General features: G+C 41.3%; 1 protein-coding gene and 1 long non-coding RNA gene across 5 annotated transcripts in view; one reads left to right on the top strand and one right to left on the bottom strand.

Moving 5' to 3' along the window:
- Positions 1–17305, bottom strand: part of EDARADD (EDAR associated via death domain) — a 33373-nt gene that overhangs the window by 15843 nt on the left and 225 nt on the right. For 2 of the 4 annotated variants that reach the window (XM_083606130.1, XM_083606133.1), the window contains exons 2-3: positions 7253–7337; positions 2169–2381 (exon numbers count right to left, since the gene is read on the bottom strand). In XM_083606130.1, the coding sequence (XP_083462256.1) occupies positions 2169–2202 (34 nt within the window). In that variant the 5' untranslated portion in view covers positions 2203–2381; positions 7253–7337. Of the gene's footprint in view, positions 1–2168; positions 2382–7252; positions 7766–16473; positions 17276–17305 lie in introns of those variants that run through there. The other 2 variants (XM_083606131.1, XM_083606132.1) reach the window with 2 other exon arrangements.
- LOC310759193 lies at positions 2260–6758 on the top strand. The gene is made up of 2 exons (XR_014546250.1): positions 2260–2387; positions 3261–6758. It is a non-coding gene; the product is annotated as an uncharacterized lncRNA (long non-coding RNA).

Genomic DNA, 17305 nt, shown 5'->3' with positions numbered 1-17305 from the left:
CTGCAGCTCAAACAGAGGGGCAAAAAAAAAGAGTATGGAGGGGTGGCTGGAAAGAAAGTCTCCCCCTCCCAGTTCCTGGCCATCAAATTTCTTGGGCCTGTCACTTTCTCTCAGCCTGCCTCAAAGGATTGTTATGATGACAAAAGATTATATGTACTGTACTTTCCTGTGAGGACTGTACTGTGTGCCTTGTTTGCTATTTAAATTGGATCCAAGACCAGGCCTAAGTGCCAAGGGAAGTAAGGAAGAGTCAGGTATTACTTTGGCAAACAGCCCAATCCTGTGCATATGAACTTCAAATGAAGTCCCCTGAGGTTTGAGATGTCTTATTCCCTCATAGACTATCTGGAACACCAGAATCTGTAGAAGTGGATTTCTGCTGTATGTTGTGATTTAGTTTCTGTTCATTAGCAACATCCCTTTGTACTGCATAACCGTTTTGAAGTTGAAGCGATTGAGAGCTTGGATCAAAGAAATTCCATGCTTATCATCCTATCAAACTAATTATAAAGTTCTGAAAGCCAGCCTGAAAAAGATAAGCAAGAATAGATAAGTATCTCTCAAAGCTAGAAGTACTGGATACTTTTCCAGTCCTCAGTTCACGTCTAATTTCCTGGTGCACTACTAAGCTTAAATATGGCCCCAGCTCAGCGGTATCAAAAGAAGCAGTGGAGCAAGAATTATCTTTACTCTGATACTTTCGGATGAGGTTCTCAAACAGGGGAAGAAGCATCCAGGAGGTGGGCTGTTTTGAATAGTGGGGTTGCACTCCTGGAAGAAGCAGGTTTTGTAGCTTGAGTGTTGCTTTAGTAGCTTGGAGTACTCAGGCCCTATTTCCTGCTCTGCTTGGTTCCCCAGCTTCTGGCCTCTTCTGGACACAGATGACTAGGCCACAGTACTCCATGCTCTGTTAACTTCTAGATTGGATTACTGCAATGCAATCTATGTGGGGCTGCCCTTGAGGATGACTCCAAAACTTCAGCTAGTCCAGACACAGCAGTTACAATTATTGGCTGTGGTTTCCATTCAAACTCATATAAGCCCTGTCCTAAAACAGCTGCATTGGTTGCCAGTCTGTTTACAGAATTAATGAAAGGTGCTCTAAACAAGTTAGGTTCCAGATATCTGAGAGACTGCCCTTCCCTACAAAGCCTTTTGGGTGTTTGGATCAGAGCCCTCTTGGTAGCTTCACTGCCCTTAATGGGTTTTTGTGTGTGTGTTTTGTGGGTATCTGCAGTAGCCCTTAAATTGTAAAATGCCCACCGCAGAGCATGCCTCTGGCACCTTCTCAAGAGATTTTGGCAAATGCTGGACACACCTTTTAGGCCTTATGTTGTCCAACAGCATATGCTTAAAATAAAGTTCCCCGTTAAAAAAAAAAGTGTGTGTGTGTGTGTGCGTGTGCGTGTGCGTGCTGGTCACTTGTGCCTCAAGTGTGTTACCTGTACAACTGCATTCTCTTCCTCACTTAACTTGAAAAGCGTTTATAAACTAAATTACGCTCGGGACAGGTAGAAATTTGTTCTTGCTGAAGGATATAGGGAGCAATTCTCAAAAGTTACAGGATAAGGCAACTTTTTGCAACAATTTTGTGCACTTCAGAGGGATGCTGCAGGGCTTAATTTCGTTCGTGCATGAGTGAATGATTCATCAAGTCCTTTGAGGGTGAGGTGCTACAGAAAGGGCTTTTTAAGAATCGCTCCCGGTGCACGAAAAGTACAGGAGCAAGGAAAGCCTCGGACACACGCTCTCTTTCTCTCCACGCAGCACTGCGCGTGCAGTGATTTTCTGCAATGGGTTTGCGGGAGTCGGGGCTACCAAGACCCAGTATCGCGCCTGTCGGCGATCTGCGGCATGAATAAGACCAAGGCGAGGCCAGAGGCGGAGAAAGGCTCGAGCTATGGCTGCCTCCACCTCTCGCCTCGGAGCTGCAAGCGGAGTGGCTTCGCAGCGGGGCGAGGGGAGGAGGATCAGTGTCCACCCAGCGAGTCCGCCCTCCGGCCCGCCCCAGCGGCCACTCCAGGATCCCGCCTCCCTTCCCCTGCCCAGCCCCACTTCTCCCTCCCGCTCGGCGGCAGAGCCCGCAGGCTCCCGGCCACAAAAGACGCCCAGCCCCTCGCCTTTCCCACCAGACGCAGCAGGCAGATCCCAAAGCAGGCGCCCTTTACCTTCGGGCAGAGGAGGGTCCCCGGGAGAAGCCATTGGGGAAGGGGAGGGAGAAGCTCCAGGGGAACGTGGGCCCTTGCGACCGGGCAACCCCCTCGATCCCTAGATCCAGGCTCTCCCGCGGTGCTTCCTTCCCCACTTCCTGGTCTGGTGCTGATCGAAGCCCTGGCTCGCTCTCCCTGCTGTACGCGAGGAGTCTCCGAAGGGAGCGGAAGCTGCAGGTAAAAGCCCAAACTTAGCAGGGGAAGAGCCATGTGCGGGGCGGGGGGAGAGCTGCTCTCCCCACCCCCAAGCTGCGCTTCATGCTAAACAGTCCTCTCTCCGGATTCACCTTCGTCTGTCTCCCCCCCCCCTTTTAAAAAGCACCTCCTGGCTAGATGGGGATGCGGATTATAATAATAACTTTGGGGAAAGTGTGTTGCACCTTAAGAACTGAGACGCCTTCGCATCCGCCGAGAGAGGCAGCGGGAGGAGTCATCAATTAACTTTAAATCTCCGCTTGAGGAAACATGTTGATGCCTTAGTAGTAAACTTTACTTCCATAAACTACTCCGCTAATGAGGAACAACCCCAGATGTGATATTAGTACATAGAAAGGTAGTACCGATTTCCGTAAAGATGGCATCACGTTTTTTTTAGTTATTTGAAGCTGGGGGGGGGGTCGAAGGGTTCCATAAGCACCCTATTAGGGTACACAAAGATTGACCAACTTGCATTTATTTTTGGCACAAAATATTTTGGCTACAAGCACATGAGTGGTCAGATTTTTCAAGTCAGTTATATTAGAAAATGGGTTCTTTAATTCTACTCCAGTGACCCCCCGGACATTAACTGGTAGGAAACCAAAGTGTGGGTGAGTGAGTGTTTTGTAGGCACTGTCACTTTCCTGTGACTGCTTTTTATGTTACCCAGGATCCTTGCTATGCAAGTCCTGCCTTTCTTTCTTGCTACCCCACCCATTATAATGAAGTGTTATTGTAAAACCCAAGTTCCTATCAGGAGTTTTACACTGAATAGTTGAGGACTGAACCTGAATGTTATGCTTTGAATTTCCCTTCCAGTCCCCCTAACTATTCTTTATTCTTCTCCCTCAGAATTTGCCTTACACTTAGATGGAAATGGAAGATTCTGACTGTATTTCATTAGATGAAGAGGTTTTCACAAAGAAAAACTTTTTCGTCTTGGGGAGGATAACCGTGATGATACTTTACTAGATTATGATTTTTCAGGCCCTCCCTTTGACAACAGGAAAGTTTGAAGAATTGCAAACAAAGGATAGTAGTTTACTGGCCGGCCAGGATACTGCCCCTGATGTTTAAGCAAAAGCTGAGGAGGCATCAGACCCACTGCTAATGACAAGAGTTTGTCCCTCTGACTCCTGTCCCAGGGATTCAGGGAAGTGTTCTGCATCACAACTCTCCCATTCACTGTTTATTTACATTGCATTTACACCCCACCTTTTTCCTCCAAGGAGCTTAAGTTACTGTACATGGTGCTGCCTCATTTCATCCCTGCAACAACCCTGTGAGGTAAGTTAGGCTGAGAGGCAGTGACAGGCTCAAGGATACACAATGAGCTTCATGGCCAAGTAGGGATTTGAACCCCGGTCTTCCAAATCCTAGTCTGACATTCTAACCACTACACCACATTGCCTCTCCTAATCCCACAGTTGTTAAGTAGAATGATGTTATGATTCCAGTACTGAAGTTCAGTGTTTGAAGGCTCAGTAGATAAAGCAAAAAGAGAACTCCCACATCATTTCAGGGGAGTTTTTAGATTTAGCTCATGCTGAAATGATGACAATATGTTGTTGGCATCCATCTGTCTCAAGAGACAATGGAGTGAGCCTCGGGGGGTCAAGTCAAACTGCTGTGTTAGCAGCACCAAAGTGACTTCGCTGGGTTGCAAGTCTTGGCAGTGTTTATGGAAGGTCTTTGGGATAAGACAGGCTTCCTCAACCTTGGCCCTCCAGATGTTTTGAGACTACAATCCCCATCATCCCTGACCACTGGTCCTGCTAGCTAGGGATCATGGGAGTTGTGGGCCAAAAACATCTGGAGGGCCAAGGTTGAGGAAGCCTGGGATAAGACCTCTCTCTCGGCCTTGCTGATGTGGTCCAAAGGAAAACAGAGCAATACATTTGGCACTAGCTTGGCTGCAGGAGTAGCTGAAAGGGGGCGTGCAAGGCTCCATCCAACCATATTAGGAACTCCAGATTTGTCTAGGGTTTACTCCTTAGCCTTTTCTTCACCCAAAGATATCCCATACAGACCATATACAAACCAATTAACCTAACATCTACTGATAAAACACATATATTTCTAAGCCCTAAGTTGCATCCTCCTAAAACTTCCAGCAATCCAAGCTAGTTAAAAGCTTAGTATTTATTTTTTTTGGCCATATAGCAATCTAATCCAAAATTGCCTTATAGCTAACAAGTGCTTTATAGCTAACAATCCAAGCAGCAATCTATGAAACTGCCTTATGTAGGCTCTGAGGAGAAGCTGCAGAACATGAATCCAGCGTATAGGATCCAGAATGGTACCAATGGGAAATAAGTTCATGTAAAAATAGGGGGAAATGTTTTAAATTGGAATAGTAAAGTCTGAGCTTCACAAGGGAATAAACAGAACAAACCAAAATTAAAAGGATTTTTGGAAGGAACAAAATGATATAAAAACTGTATATAGTCAAAACCATGCACGCACCAGACGTCTAGATCCCAAAAGACTAGCTCACAATAAATTGCTAAAGTAGCTTCTAAAGCTGGAGGAAGGACATGCTCAAAACAAGAAACCCCTTCTCTCTGAGAGAAGGCAAAAAGGCAAGCTGGGCTCCAAAGACCTCAACAAGCAAAAATTTATTAGAAAACAAAAATAAAATCAAGCAATGTGAGCTCTAGCACTGAGGTAATCTCTTTTTGATCCCTCTGCACCTCTTCATTTTCCTGTCTTCTGGTTCACTCTTTTCTTACTAAAATTCATTTCTGTATTAGTAAATGACATCAGGAGCAAACTCCTGTAGAACAAGTGTTTTGTTTTTATTTAATTGTTTGGTTGGACTAACATATTCTTGAACCTTACTGGGGAACCTCATGAAGGCCATTCAGAACTGCCAACAAGTCGTCTTCATCCTGGGGCATGATCTCAGCTTGACTAAAGCCTTGCCAGCCTAGTGCTGCTGGCTGTGGGGAGTAGCACGCCTTATATCTTCTTTGTGATCTCAGCTTGTCTAAAGCATTGCCAAGCTTTCCATTTCTCATGATCCAGCAGGGTCCAGGCAGACACAGACATTTCTGCCTTTAAAGCAAACGTTCAGGCATGCTTAAACGATGAGCCAGAGTCTTCTTGACCAAGGTTTACTTCAATTCCATTCCACAGCTTCTGAAATTATCGCCTTCACCAGACACGTAGATGGGCCCACTAAACTGAGAAGAGCAACAATATTCAATACATTTGCAGCCTGCATAGATGACCAAGCAACTCTTGGGTGCAACTGTGTAGCAAATTATGTGCTAAAATGATTATCAGTATCTGCCTGTAGGTTTGCAGCCTCTTAACATCTAGAGGGCCACAGCTTCCTAATTCATTGGTCTGGGCTGCCTCTTCTAGTTCCCTGTTACCTTCCGGATACAATTCAGTATCTTGCCTTCGGCATTAAAAAGCCGCTTGTGTCTTGGTACTACCATAAACATTAAGATCAACTGTCAGCATCTTATTGTTTGTATCATCCTGTACTAATGGTATGCTCTTGGTGGTTGCCCCATATTTGTAGAGCTACTGTTCCGTAGTAGAGATCTGTCAAAATCTGAGCTTTTCTGAATGTTTCCTGGAATAACTATTTTGGCTGGTATTCTAGATGCCAGAGTTAATATAGCAAATGATTAGTTTCATTTACTTTAATAAAAAAATACACCCACTTGAAACAACGCAATTTTGTTCTAAGACATAGTGTTTGTATATTTGATTTTTATTACATGTATTTATTTTATTTTGGAAAAGGTGGGCTAAAAATGAACCGGAATGATCCAGTCAGTGTTAAAAATAAAAAATCCTATTGATTTTGATGGAAGAGTTTAAGCACATGTTTAAGCATTCTCCACTGGAATAACTGTGATGAAGAACTGCATCACTCTGATCCTGCTCTAATTAAGCAAATTGTTTTTGCTTGTCTTTAACCTTCACTGTAGAGACTTCTACTGTTTGAATGTTCCCAATCCTCTGGCCAGGCATCGTCTGCATAGGATGCATGGTTGGGTGAGCTTACCTTCTGAAAATTTCTTTCTGTTCATACTTCTTAGGATCCAAGACATAGACTCCTTCTTCAATGAATGGTCAATCCTGTTTGGCTGATGGTGCAATTCTAAGCATGGATACTCAGAAGTTCAATGGGACTTATTCCCATGAAACTATAGACAGGACTGCAGCCTAAATGAATTTGTTTGAAAGATCAATGTAGAAAAAAAACCCTTATTGTACAATGATATAAAGAGACCTTTGTATCATTGTGCAATAACATTGTTTGCCCTTGGCCTCAGGGCTTGATGGATGACAAGTAAAAGGGATAAATAAACTACAGATTCCTATCACAAATCCTACATTTTATAAATTTCTTGATGTTCCCTTAGAACCACCAAGCTGCTCGTTGATCCTTATAATATCCACTTGATGTTTGAAGTACATATCCATAAAACACAGACTTTCATGATCAAATCCTTCAGGGTTTAACCAGAAATAGGTTGGCTCTACATTCAGTTCATTTAGAATGATGACTTGTGCCTACTGAGCTGTGAAAACTTGATTTAGAAAAATCACATGCTAGAGGCCTCTTGGGACTCCACCATTTCTGAATACACATAGGGAATGATGCCACTGGGAATAATTACCCCTCAAAAAATAAAATATATCTCTGCCCCCAAAAGCCAACTTCTCTGAAGCTGTCAGTTGCTCAAGAAATCTTGTATTTCTGGCAGCCCCCGTTTTTAATGTTGGCGTTCTGTGTCTTGTGGCTTTCACTACAGCTTATTGTTGATAACGAGTTTATGTTTCAATATGACAATTCTTAGGCAATAATTTAATACACCCACCTGTAAGTTTCTGTTGACTATCCAGAACAGAAATCTGAAGTATACATTTGACTCCCAAGGTGACCCATCTGCTGAACAGGTATTTCTGGAGGGACAGGAAAGTACCTTGAGTAGCTGAAGAGACATGGTAAAACTGTTTAATAAAAATGAGCAAAATAATTAAAGATGAAGGAAACCCCAGTCAGTATGCAGAAGACAAAGCAATTGACAGCAAGAAGAACATAAGAGCCCTGCCGGATCAGATCTAGGCCAACACACAGACTCTGAACCTGGATGTAGGATATAATTGCCTAACTAGTAGCAAGTCATAGCCTTAGCTTCCATAAATTTGTCTAATCTGCCTTTTAAAATGGAAATGTAGATGGCAACCACTACAGATTGTGGCACTGAATTTCTGAGCATGTGCTCTGTGAAGAAGTACAGTCTGATGTTCTCTGAAAAATTAATGAATCTTACTATAATTCCAGATGCACTAAATACTTACATGAGCATTTTCTCAGGTACCAGTTATGACTGAAATGACATACAGAATCATGTTGATTTGTAACTATGCATCTCATTTCTTTTTTTCCATACTAGTTCCATACCAGTTATTAAATGTGGCTTATATGCTGGCCACAAATGGCATCTTTCAGAAGATACCCCAGTTTCCAGATAGATTCAGTGTACTGTACTTGATAGTCAGACAGTCCTGCTTGGTATAAATATACCACAAAACTAATAATAAAGCAATTCCCCCACCTCTGCCTGCCCATAGGTTCCTTTTACAGCTGTTCAGAAAAAGAAACAGTGCCCTCTGGTGATTCCCACCCTAATAATGTTGCTGCCAAATATAAAATGTAAATGGGAACATTTTACTTTGTTCTCAAAATGTCCCTTTCATGATTGACTATTAAAAATAAAATTGATCGAGCCACTATTAACACTATGTGATTTTGTTTCTTTTCTATATAGCATTTTGTATTGTTAATAGTTAATAATAGTAAGGGAGGTAATTAAGATAATTAAAAGAAAAAAGAAAAATTCCAAAGAATTCCTAAACTCAATTATAGCTTTGTGAGAACTCTATTTAAAATGAATGTGGTTTTCTAAAGAACAATTGAGTAAACTCAAATAAAAGTTAAGCCCCATTTGTTCTAATGGGAGAAAGTTAAGCACCTGCTTTACTTTCTTACTGAAATGACACCAAAAATGGCAGGTTGCTTTGTTGGTCCACTAGGAAAAGAAATGGAAAGGTTACACCAGATAATATCTTTATTAGGGCCAACTAAAATGTAACTTTAAGGCTTGGTCACTGCAATGTGACCTTTTAGTTGGATAGTCTACTGTTCCTGACCTCAGTAAAAGTTTTAAAATGTTTACTTTGGCTAGATTGTGCCTACTGTGGAAAGGAAAAGGAGTATTGTAAGACTAAAAAAACATTTTCAAACCCAGCATATATTGGCAGCCACAAACCTGCCCTACGTTTCACAACACCAAACTGGCAAAAATGCGTGTAATTTTCAGCTCCTAGTCATCTATATAGATCACATTGACTATAAAAGCTGCCTCAAAAATAGCATTCAAAATATTAACTGTCACTTGCTACTATGTTAATTTACAAGTCAACAAAACCAGCAATTAGAGGGTAGAACTCTAAATCTGATAGTATCTCACAAAGTAAACACTGGAAGGTAGTTTCACTGTGTAATACATCCTTAAACAATGCAGCAATTTGTCTACTCTCATCATTACAGCTTAGTATATAGTAGTTCTAGTTCTGCATTACTAAAACTGCAATATTAAAAACTTACTGGAGGCCGCCCTACTGAACTCAATTAAACTTCAGAATAAGTATCTTTCTGATTATGCACTATTTATGGGACAAAGTGGCAACTGTAGGCTTCTTTGATAGCTAGTGTCTGGGGATAATTTAATAAAGAGAGATTGAATAAATACTGTATGTACAAATCAGAAAGGCCAACATATTGAATTATAACCCTGTGAGTGGAAGAAAAACACTATTATTTGCACCCAGAATTTAGTTCCTCTCCATCAAGACTTTGAATTGGCTGGCTTGCTATGACCAGAAACAACATTATCTTTCCAGTGCCGTCTTCAGGAAGGTTGTGGCTGCATACACATTATATTTTTAAGCACCTTTCCCCCCTCAAAGAATTGTAGGCATTGTAGCTTACTCCTCAGAGAGTCACAATTCCTAGCAACCTTTAAAGAATGACAGTGCCCAGAATTGTTTGAGGCGGCAATGTGCTTCAAATGTACTTTGAAGGTATGGCGTATACATAAGGCTGCAGTTCTGTATACAAAATCCAAAGCTGGCCAATACATTTGCTAGGGGCAGCCAGAAATGTCACAAAGAATTGCAAACTTTTCAGTACTTCAGAACACTTCATCAGGCAAGATGTTATACAGGGATGTGGGGTGGTGGTGGAGGAGGATTTAAGAAAAAATACAAAAAGTTAGATTGAATGGGAGTAGCCATAAGGTCAGCTTGTAGGTTACACAGGGAGCTGCCTTAGTCAGACCATTGGATCCATCTAGCTCAATATACACTAGGGATGGCCCACCCATGAGGCAAGGTGAGGTGACCGCCTCAGGTGGCAGGATCCACAGGGACAGCAGATCCAGCCTCCAAGGAACACACCGACCACTGCCGCAGCTGCGATACCAGCAACAACTACAGCACCCACTCTCATGCTGCCTTGATAGCATCTCCTCCCACCCTTGTTCCTGATGTAGATATTTATGCCTCCCTTGTTCCTGATGTAAATCTTCACTCCTATCTTCTTCCCTGGCAGAGAGGTGGGTGTCATTTTGTGGTTCACCTCAGATGCTAAAATATCTTGAGCCAGCCCTGGTCTACCCTGACTGGCGGTTGCTCTCCAAGATTTCAGGCGGTGTTTTATCCCACCTCTTCTTGGAGAAGCCAGGGATTGAACCTCGGAACTTCTGCAAACAAAGCAGATGCTCTCCACTGTACAACGGCCCTTCCTGCAAAGATGGGGATTGCAGGCTGAATAAATCTCTGCTAGGTATAAGTAATACGATTTACAGCGAGTTATAGCCATTCAAAACTCGGAGGTCTGTACACCCACACATCTGTCCATCCTCCAACCAGACAAGCAAGAGGTATCCCATTTCAATGACACATTCCAGCCATGGAACTCAAGTACACCTGTATAGGACTGCACCGTAATAATTGTGTCAACACATAGCTGCTTCTGTTTTGTGAATTGTATTCTTTGGGATTATTTTTAGCTGCCATTTTAATTGAACTTGCATAAGGTGACTTTTTATATATGATCATAAGGAATGTATTGATAAGCAAATAAATGCATTCATCACCATGGGGTTGGAACTCTCTTGCTAATGTTAGTTTAGAAGAAGAGGTAGATTTCAAAATGAATATAGAAATTTATTTTCTTATGGTCCAAAGGCCTGTTATGGGGCAGGGGAGTAGCAGAAGCACAGGACAGTGCTCTGAGAACAGCTGCATGTCTCTGATCCAGAGGTGTCCCAGGAATATTGAACCTGGGAGTAGGCTCCTGACTGGGCCCTTTGCCTTTGAAAATGTTGAGAGGGTATACTAGCTGTGGAAGCAGAAACAGTGAGTAGAACAGCAGAAACAGCTGCTCACTGAAGGCAGCAGTTCCAATAACTCAGATGTTCAGAGATGCATGTAGTGAGATTTCCCCAGCTTGGCCTTTTGCTGTGTTCCAATCTGGCACTACAAACTGTACTAATAAAGAAGCCTGTGTATTCTCCATATGGTAAAATTTGGAGATAATCTTTTATCTCCATAGACCTAACTATTGTCTCAGAACCATTATGAATGCTTCTAAAAAAATAAAGTTAATGCATGATTATTCATTTGAGATATTTATAGCTCTTTGTACTTTTTTTTTAAGCTTTACTTTCTCTCTTCCCTCCTCTTCTAAATCTGATCTTCTCTTCCATTAACTGCATGACTTCTTGTTTCCTGCTCAATATCTTTTTATCTTTCAGAATATATTTGTGTGTGGTATATATTTTGTTAAGTTGTGGGTGAACATATCAGACGACACCGCGATTCTTCAAACAGCTCTTGTTTATTCACAGGCCAGAACAGAACTGAACTGAAGGGTTCAGCCAGCCTGCTTATATAGAGCTCCACTACAACACAACTGTAACAACTTTCTGTAACTATCCAATCACTGAACGTCACTTTCAATCCCTTATTTGCATATGTGGACCTGAGTGAAAACTATCTACAGTATCCCCCTGTTGGCCCAGGGTGAGAACTTCAGTACATAACATATTTTTAAGCTCCTACTTCATCAGGTGGCTAAAAATCATCATTGAAGACAGCAGGACGTCTTCAAATAGTACATATTATTGCTTAACAATTGTCATACTCCCACTAACGATTTATTAGCCTGAAAGTAACATACTGATTCCCACTGTTTACTACTAACTTTAAAGCTAAAGAATTCAAATACTGATTTTAAACCTCTTAAAGTTTAAGGAGCGAAAGTTTTCAAAGCTGGCAAACTTTTCAAAGCGTCCAACAACAATTACCAGATTCTGGCAAAACTTAACTTTTTTTGAAAGTGAAATTGATATGATTTAAAAAATACTAGTTTACAGATAATAATTCAGGGCCAGGTATATCTGGGAATGAAAACAATTAACTCATTAACAGTTTCAACTAAAGTGTAGATGCAATATTGAGATATTATCACCCCAAGCCTGGAATGTTTTTGGGAGTGGGGAGCAAGAAAAGGCCATGCCCAATAAAATCCTTCTCCATTGACAGGATGTAAAGAACTGGTACAGAAGTGGCTTAACATATACAACCATTCACACTTTTTCAGGTTTCAATGCACTTCAATACCATGCTTCTCACAAGTGCATCTGTGAATTCAGATAGAATGTGCACTGTTCAAATTCTCCGGCATAGTGGAACTAAATGAGTGCAGTTACACTTGGAGACTTTCATATCCAGAAAGAATGAAAGCATAGGACACTACTATATTTTGCACATACTGCACTGATTATGAGTAAATTAGGATTGTTCCATTATAAGTAAAATAGATATGTCTGCATCTCTGTACTAATGCACTTTAATTTTTCCTATTAAAATTTAATTAGTTATGTAAACTGCACCCCTCAAACAGCATTGAACATATACAGTGGTATCTTGGGTTAAGAACTTAATTTGTTCTGTGGGTCCGTTCTTAACCTGAAACTGTTCTTAACCTGAGGTACCACTTTAGCTAATGTGGCCTCCCGCTGCTGTCACCATGCGATTTCTGTTCTCATCCTGAAGCAAAGTTCTTAACCCAAGATAGTATTTCTGGGTTAGCAGAGTCTGTAACCTGAAGTGTCTGTAACCTGAAGCATCTGTAACCCGAGGTACCACTGTATATTCTAAAATTATCCAGGAAAGATGCAGTTATCTGCGTGTATCTCTAGCTTTATTGTTTTGCTTCTGTAACTTGCATCATGCGACAGTGCTTGTGTCCTCAAAGACATAAAACAGAAAATCAAACCATCCTAAGGATTTATTTTAATATATTTTCTATTATTACCAAAATAGTTTGTATTACATGAATTAGGGGCAAGTGATTCTTGGAAATACTGTTTTATTTTTATTTTTTGAAACACCATAACTAGTTTGACAACTTGCACTTTGTGTTTGTACCTTAGAAAAGGTTGAATGCTGATCTCACTATAATTAACAGACAGTTTTCTATTGAGCTGGCAGCAATAGCAGCACCTGAAACTGTTCCCAGCTAATTAGTATAAAGCTCTGCTGAGTTTCAGTCCTGGGCATAATGCAATTATATAGCAATTTAAACAGTTGCATGATTCAAGAGTTATTAAAAATATTCTAGTCATTTGTCATAAAGGCACTCTAGAGCCTTCCCTTGGAAAAAAGCACCAAATCCTTTATAACAGAAATATATCAACTCCCACCCTATCCTCCACATTTGATTGCAATGCAATTCAGAGCCAAATATATTAAAAATATCCACATGGGAGAGCTCCTGGAATTGTACCACTTGATTGTTGGTGCACAATTATTCAGTCTGACTAATACTCACAGACTAGCAGCACAATCCTGTGCATACTGTCGTGAGTTTTTGCAGGGAGAGGTGGGAAGCTATATGCCTGAGTCCCTTCTAATTCCTGGATCCAAAAAGAATTCCTTTGCTGGAACAGCCAGTCAAGTTAATTGGTAATGGTCAAGAATAGGTTGTTAAGGTAACAAAGGAAGAGATCAAATGGGTGGTCCCCCCTCCCTCAATTGTCTATTAGTTAGACAAATGCCAGAGTTGAGCTAGAAGCTGAAAGCAGGCTAGGCAGCTGAGAGACAGAGTCATGCTTGATTTCTACTTGAACCCAAGGCTGCGACTATGGGAGAAACAATACCTTTTTGGGGTGTTAATGGTAGATATGTGTAATTAAACCATATATCATAAAGACACCACAGTCTCCACTGTCTTTCATTCTAAGGAAGCAAACCCTGGGTAAGCAGCTGGACTCTTGCACTGCTCATATTGGGGTGGCATGCAGCAGTATATATACAGAAGGCACTTCAGTAGGGTTCCACAGCAAGAGCTACAAGAAGATTCAGCAACTGTCAGACTCCAAGCATACACAGAGACTGCACAATACAAAGGATAGGGAGGGCAGATATTTCAATATAGCACCTAAAGAGAAGACGAGTGAACATGGATTCAAGATTACCCCAGATAGGGAAAGGGAAGAACTAGGACAGGCAATAAGGGAAACCACATACAGTGGTACCTCGGGTTAAGTACTTAATTCATTCCAGAGGTCTGTTCTTAACCTGAAACTGTTCTTAACCTGAAGCACCACTTTAGCTAATGGGGCCTCCCGCTGCCACTGCGCCGCCGGAGCACAATTTCTGTTCTTATCCTGAAGCAAAGTTCTTAACCTGAAGCACTATTTCTGGGTTAGCGGAGTCTGTAACCTGAAGTGTATGTAACCCGAGGTACCACTGTATAACTTCTTACAGGAGCATTTAGACAACAGGACGTCAGTTTAAGCCCCACCACGGGAAATAACAAGGCACAACTAGCTTATTAGGTAAAGGACCCCTGGATGGTTAAGTCCAGTCAAAGGCAACTATGGGGTGTAGCACTCATCTCGCTTTTCAGGTGGGGAGGCGGTGTTTGTCCACAGACAGCTTTCTGGGTCATGTGGCCAGCATGACTAAAGCACTTCTGGCATAACAGGACACCATGACGAGTACCAGAGTGCATGGAAATGCCGTTTACTTTCTTGCCACAGCGGTCCCTATTTATCTACTTGCACTGGTATGCTTTCAAACTGTTAGGTTGTCAGAAGCTGGGACAGAGCAACAGCTCACCCTGTCGCACAGATTCAAACTGCCGGCCTTCCAATCAGCAAGCCCAAGAGGCTCAGTGGTTCAGACCACAGAGCCACCCATGTCCCCTACAACTTGCTTTTTGTATGCCTAGACAGCAATAATCATACCAAGGCAAAAGAGAGTGCTGTCATGGCACAAATCTACACTGTATACTCCACAGAGCAGCTCCCTAGGCAGCCAACCAGCCATTTTAAATTATTGTAATTTAATCAGATTTTTAAATAATAAAGCTTTATAATATTTCTTCAGTATTTCATATCTGTAAGTCAGAAGTAGTGGTTTAGCCTCACATGTCTATGATGTTTTAGATCTAAACTCTCAAAGGGCTTAAACAAACAGTCATTATTTGGACCACACCTGTGAAGTGTGTAATTGAGATTGTTCTATAGTTATAGAAGTAACACAGGGAAGGAACATTGAATAAAACTGCATACTTGAGGGAATTTTCGATGTAATGAGTTAGGCATCAGGGACTGCAACTGTTTTGGATAACAAGGAGATGCAGGTAACTGAAGCTTATATACAGATAGTATCCCAGAATATACTGCTTCATAATGAAAGCTTCAGGTCCAGAGCAAATGACCATCACTATAAAGATTTAGAGAAAGAATGTAGTATTGCAAACAGGTAAGGATCAGTTCCACCACCAGTCCCAGACCCTTACAGACTCATCACAGGAAAACATCCAAGTCTGAACAAAGCTATAATTTCCCCCAGATCTTTAATCTGTTAGAATAATTCTCATAATATACCCACAAATGGAACCTTAACATTATTTTTCAGTTTTACAACTACTGGACCCCTATGCCATTTAGATGAAGCTACAGGTGCATGCCTGCATGCCATGTAGGCACCAGAATCAGAAATGTGCAAAAACAACAGAACTGGAACACCACCACAAATAGAGAAACACAGCAGTATTCTTTATTTCTTGCTGCTGTGTAAAAAGGAAGGAACAACATATTACTAATATGGACAGTACAATGGAGACGTGTGCTTTTTTGTATGGCTGCAAAATGAGGTATTCCATCATAAAGTTAATCTTTAGAAGAAGGAAACATAGTGACCTATCAGTTCAAGCAGCACAAAAGCTACAATTTCTATTTGCTTCAGGCAAAGCTAAGAAAGGTTTCTAAACAGATCAGTCACAGTTTGTTTCATTCTTGTCAGCCTTTAGCAAAACACTAAAATTAAGTATATGATCCCATTTTTCTCTGTGACAGATGATCAATCATCATCAACAATTTCAGCATGTTTTACTGCAAATAAATTTTGAATCCTCTTGTTGTAAGTTGAATCTTGAAATAAACTTGCATTTTGGCTCCCAGTGATCTATAGGACACACCACTATATACAGTACATCAGTATTCACTGAGAGCTTTCCAGGAGCCTTATCATACCTAAAGTGCCTGGTTATGCTTTTGTGAAGATTTTAGTAATAACTATTATGCTTTTCCAGTCAAAATGTGATTTAGTAGTCTGTACCCAGCAGATATAACTTATATCCTTTCCAAGTCTCATCCTGATAAAAAAGGAACATTACTGAAAGAACCTACTGCAGACAAATGGGTTAAAATTAAAAAAAACAAGCTGCCATCTGCTCTATGATAAAGCATTTAGCCTGGTTACATGAGTAGAGCCAATAATCTCCACATAGCAATATATTATTTATCAAATGCACACATGGCAAATTCCTCTGAAATATAATATGGCAGGTGAACTTTTTCCCAGACATGAGGCCCTATAACCTATTCAGGGAGGCAAAACTAAGAAACTGATTCCTAAGTAGCTCATTTATTTGGGAGAGCAGTCACTCACATACCTTTTCTCATATGGAACCCTGCACAAGTCACCTCCACTTGGATACCATAAATTAATCCACCAAAGGCCAAATTATACTTCTGATACCAGTGCTGTGTACCAGCATTCAAGTCCAGCTTGCAGGCTTCCCATAGACATTGCTTCCCATGGGCCACTGGGAGAACAGGATGCTGGACTAATTGGGCCTTTGGACTGATCCAGCAAGTCTTATTACGAGAACTATATGCAATTATGGTTGATCTGAGTGCCGAGGTGCATAACTGCCTCTGTCACGGTGCAGAAATCCAATTTTAAAAGCAAAGGGGTGAGCTGATGAAGCTTGCAGAGCAACTGACTTCACTGCAATCGGTGGGCACTGGTTTCAGAAATTTGGCTGAGAAAATGGCTTGAGCTTCCATGGGTCTCTCTCACACACAAACACATACAATGCAAGGCAGCAAGGAAGATTAATGATATTGTGACTGGAACGGTTTCCTTAAGCACAATGAGGAAGGAAGCAGGAACACCCTTGTCACAGCCCCCACAAAACCCTGAACATTGCCTCAGTATATTTACAAGAAATGTACTGATTTCATGATTACATTCCTTCGACAGAAAATCAGATTCCTAAAAAAACTGTGGCGTTCCTTTTATTTTTTTTTGAGTGCTACAATTTCCTTTAATTATTATAAAATTCTTATAAAAAATAATATTCCTCTTCCCCAACATGACACATCAGCTCATTGTCAAAGGGCCTGGGTTCTTAAGGTTACAGAGTGAAAGACATCCCTCCTCCCGCTTATTCAGGAGGCGCATATGTGCATAGAGACAAAAAGATATATATTAAATGCTGC

This window comes from Podarcis filfolensis (assembly GCF_964270895.1).
Source record: "Podarcis filfolensis genome assembly, chromosome: 3".
Taxonomy (NCBI): Eukaryota; Metazoa; Chordata; class Lepidosauria; order Squamata; family Lacertidae; genus Podarcis; species Podarcis filfolensis.
The sequence above is the reverse complement of the archived record's forward strand: the minus strand, read 5'-3'. Positions and strand labels throughout refer to the sequence as shown.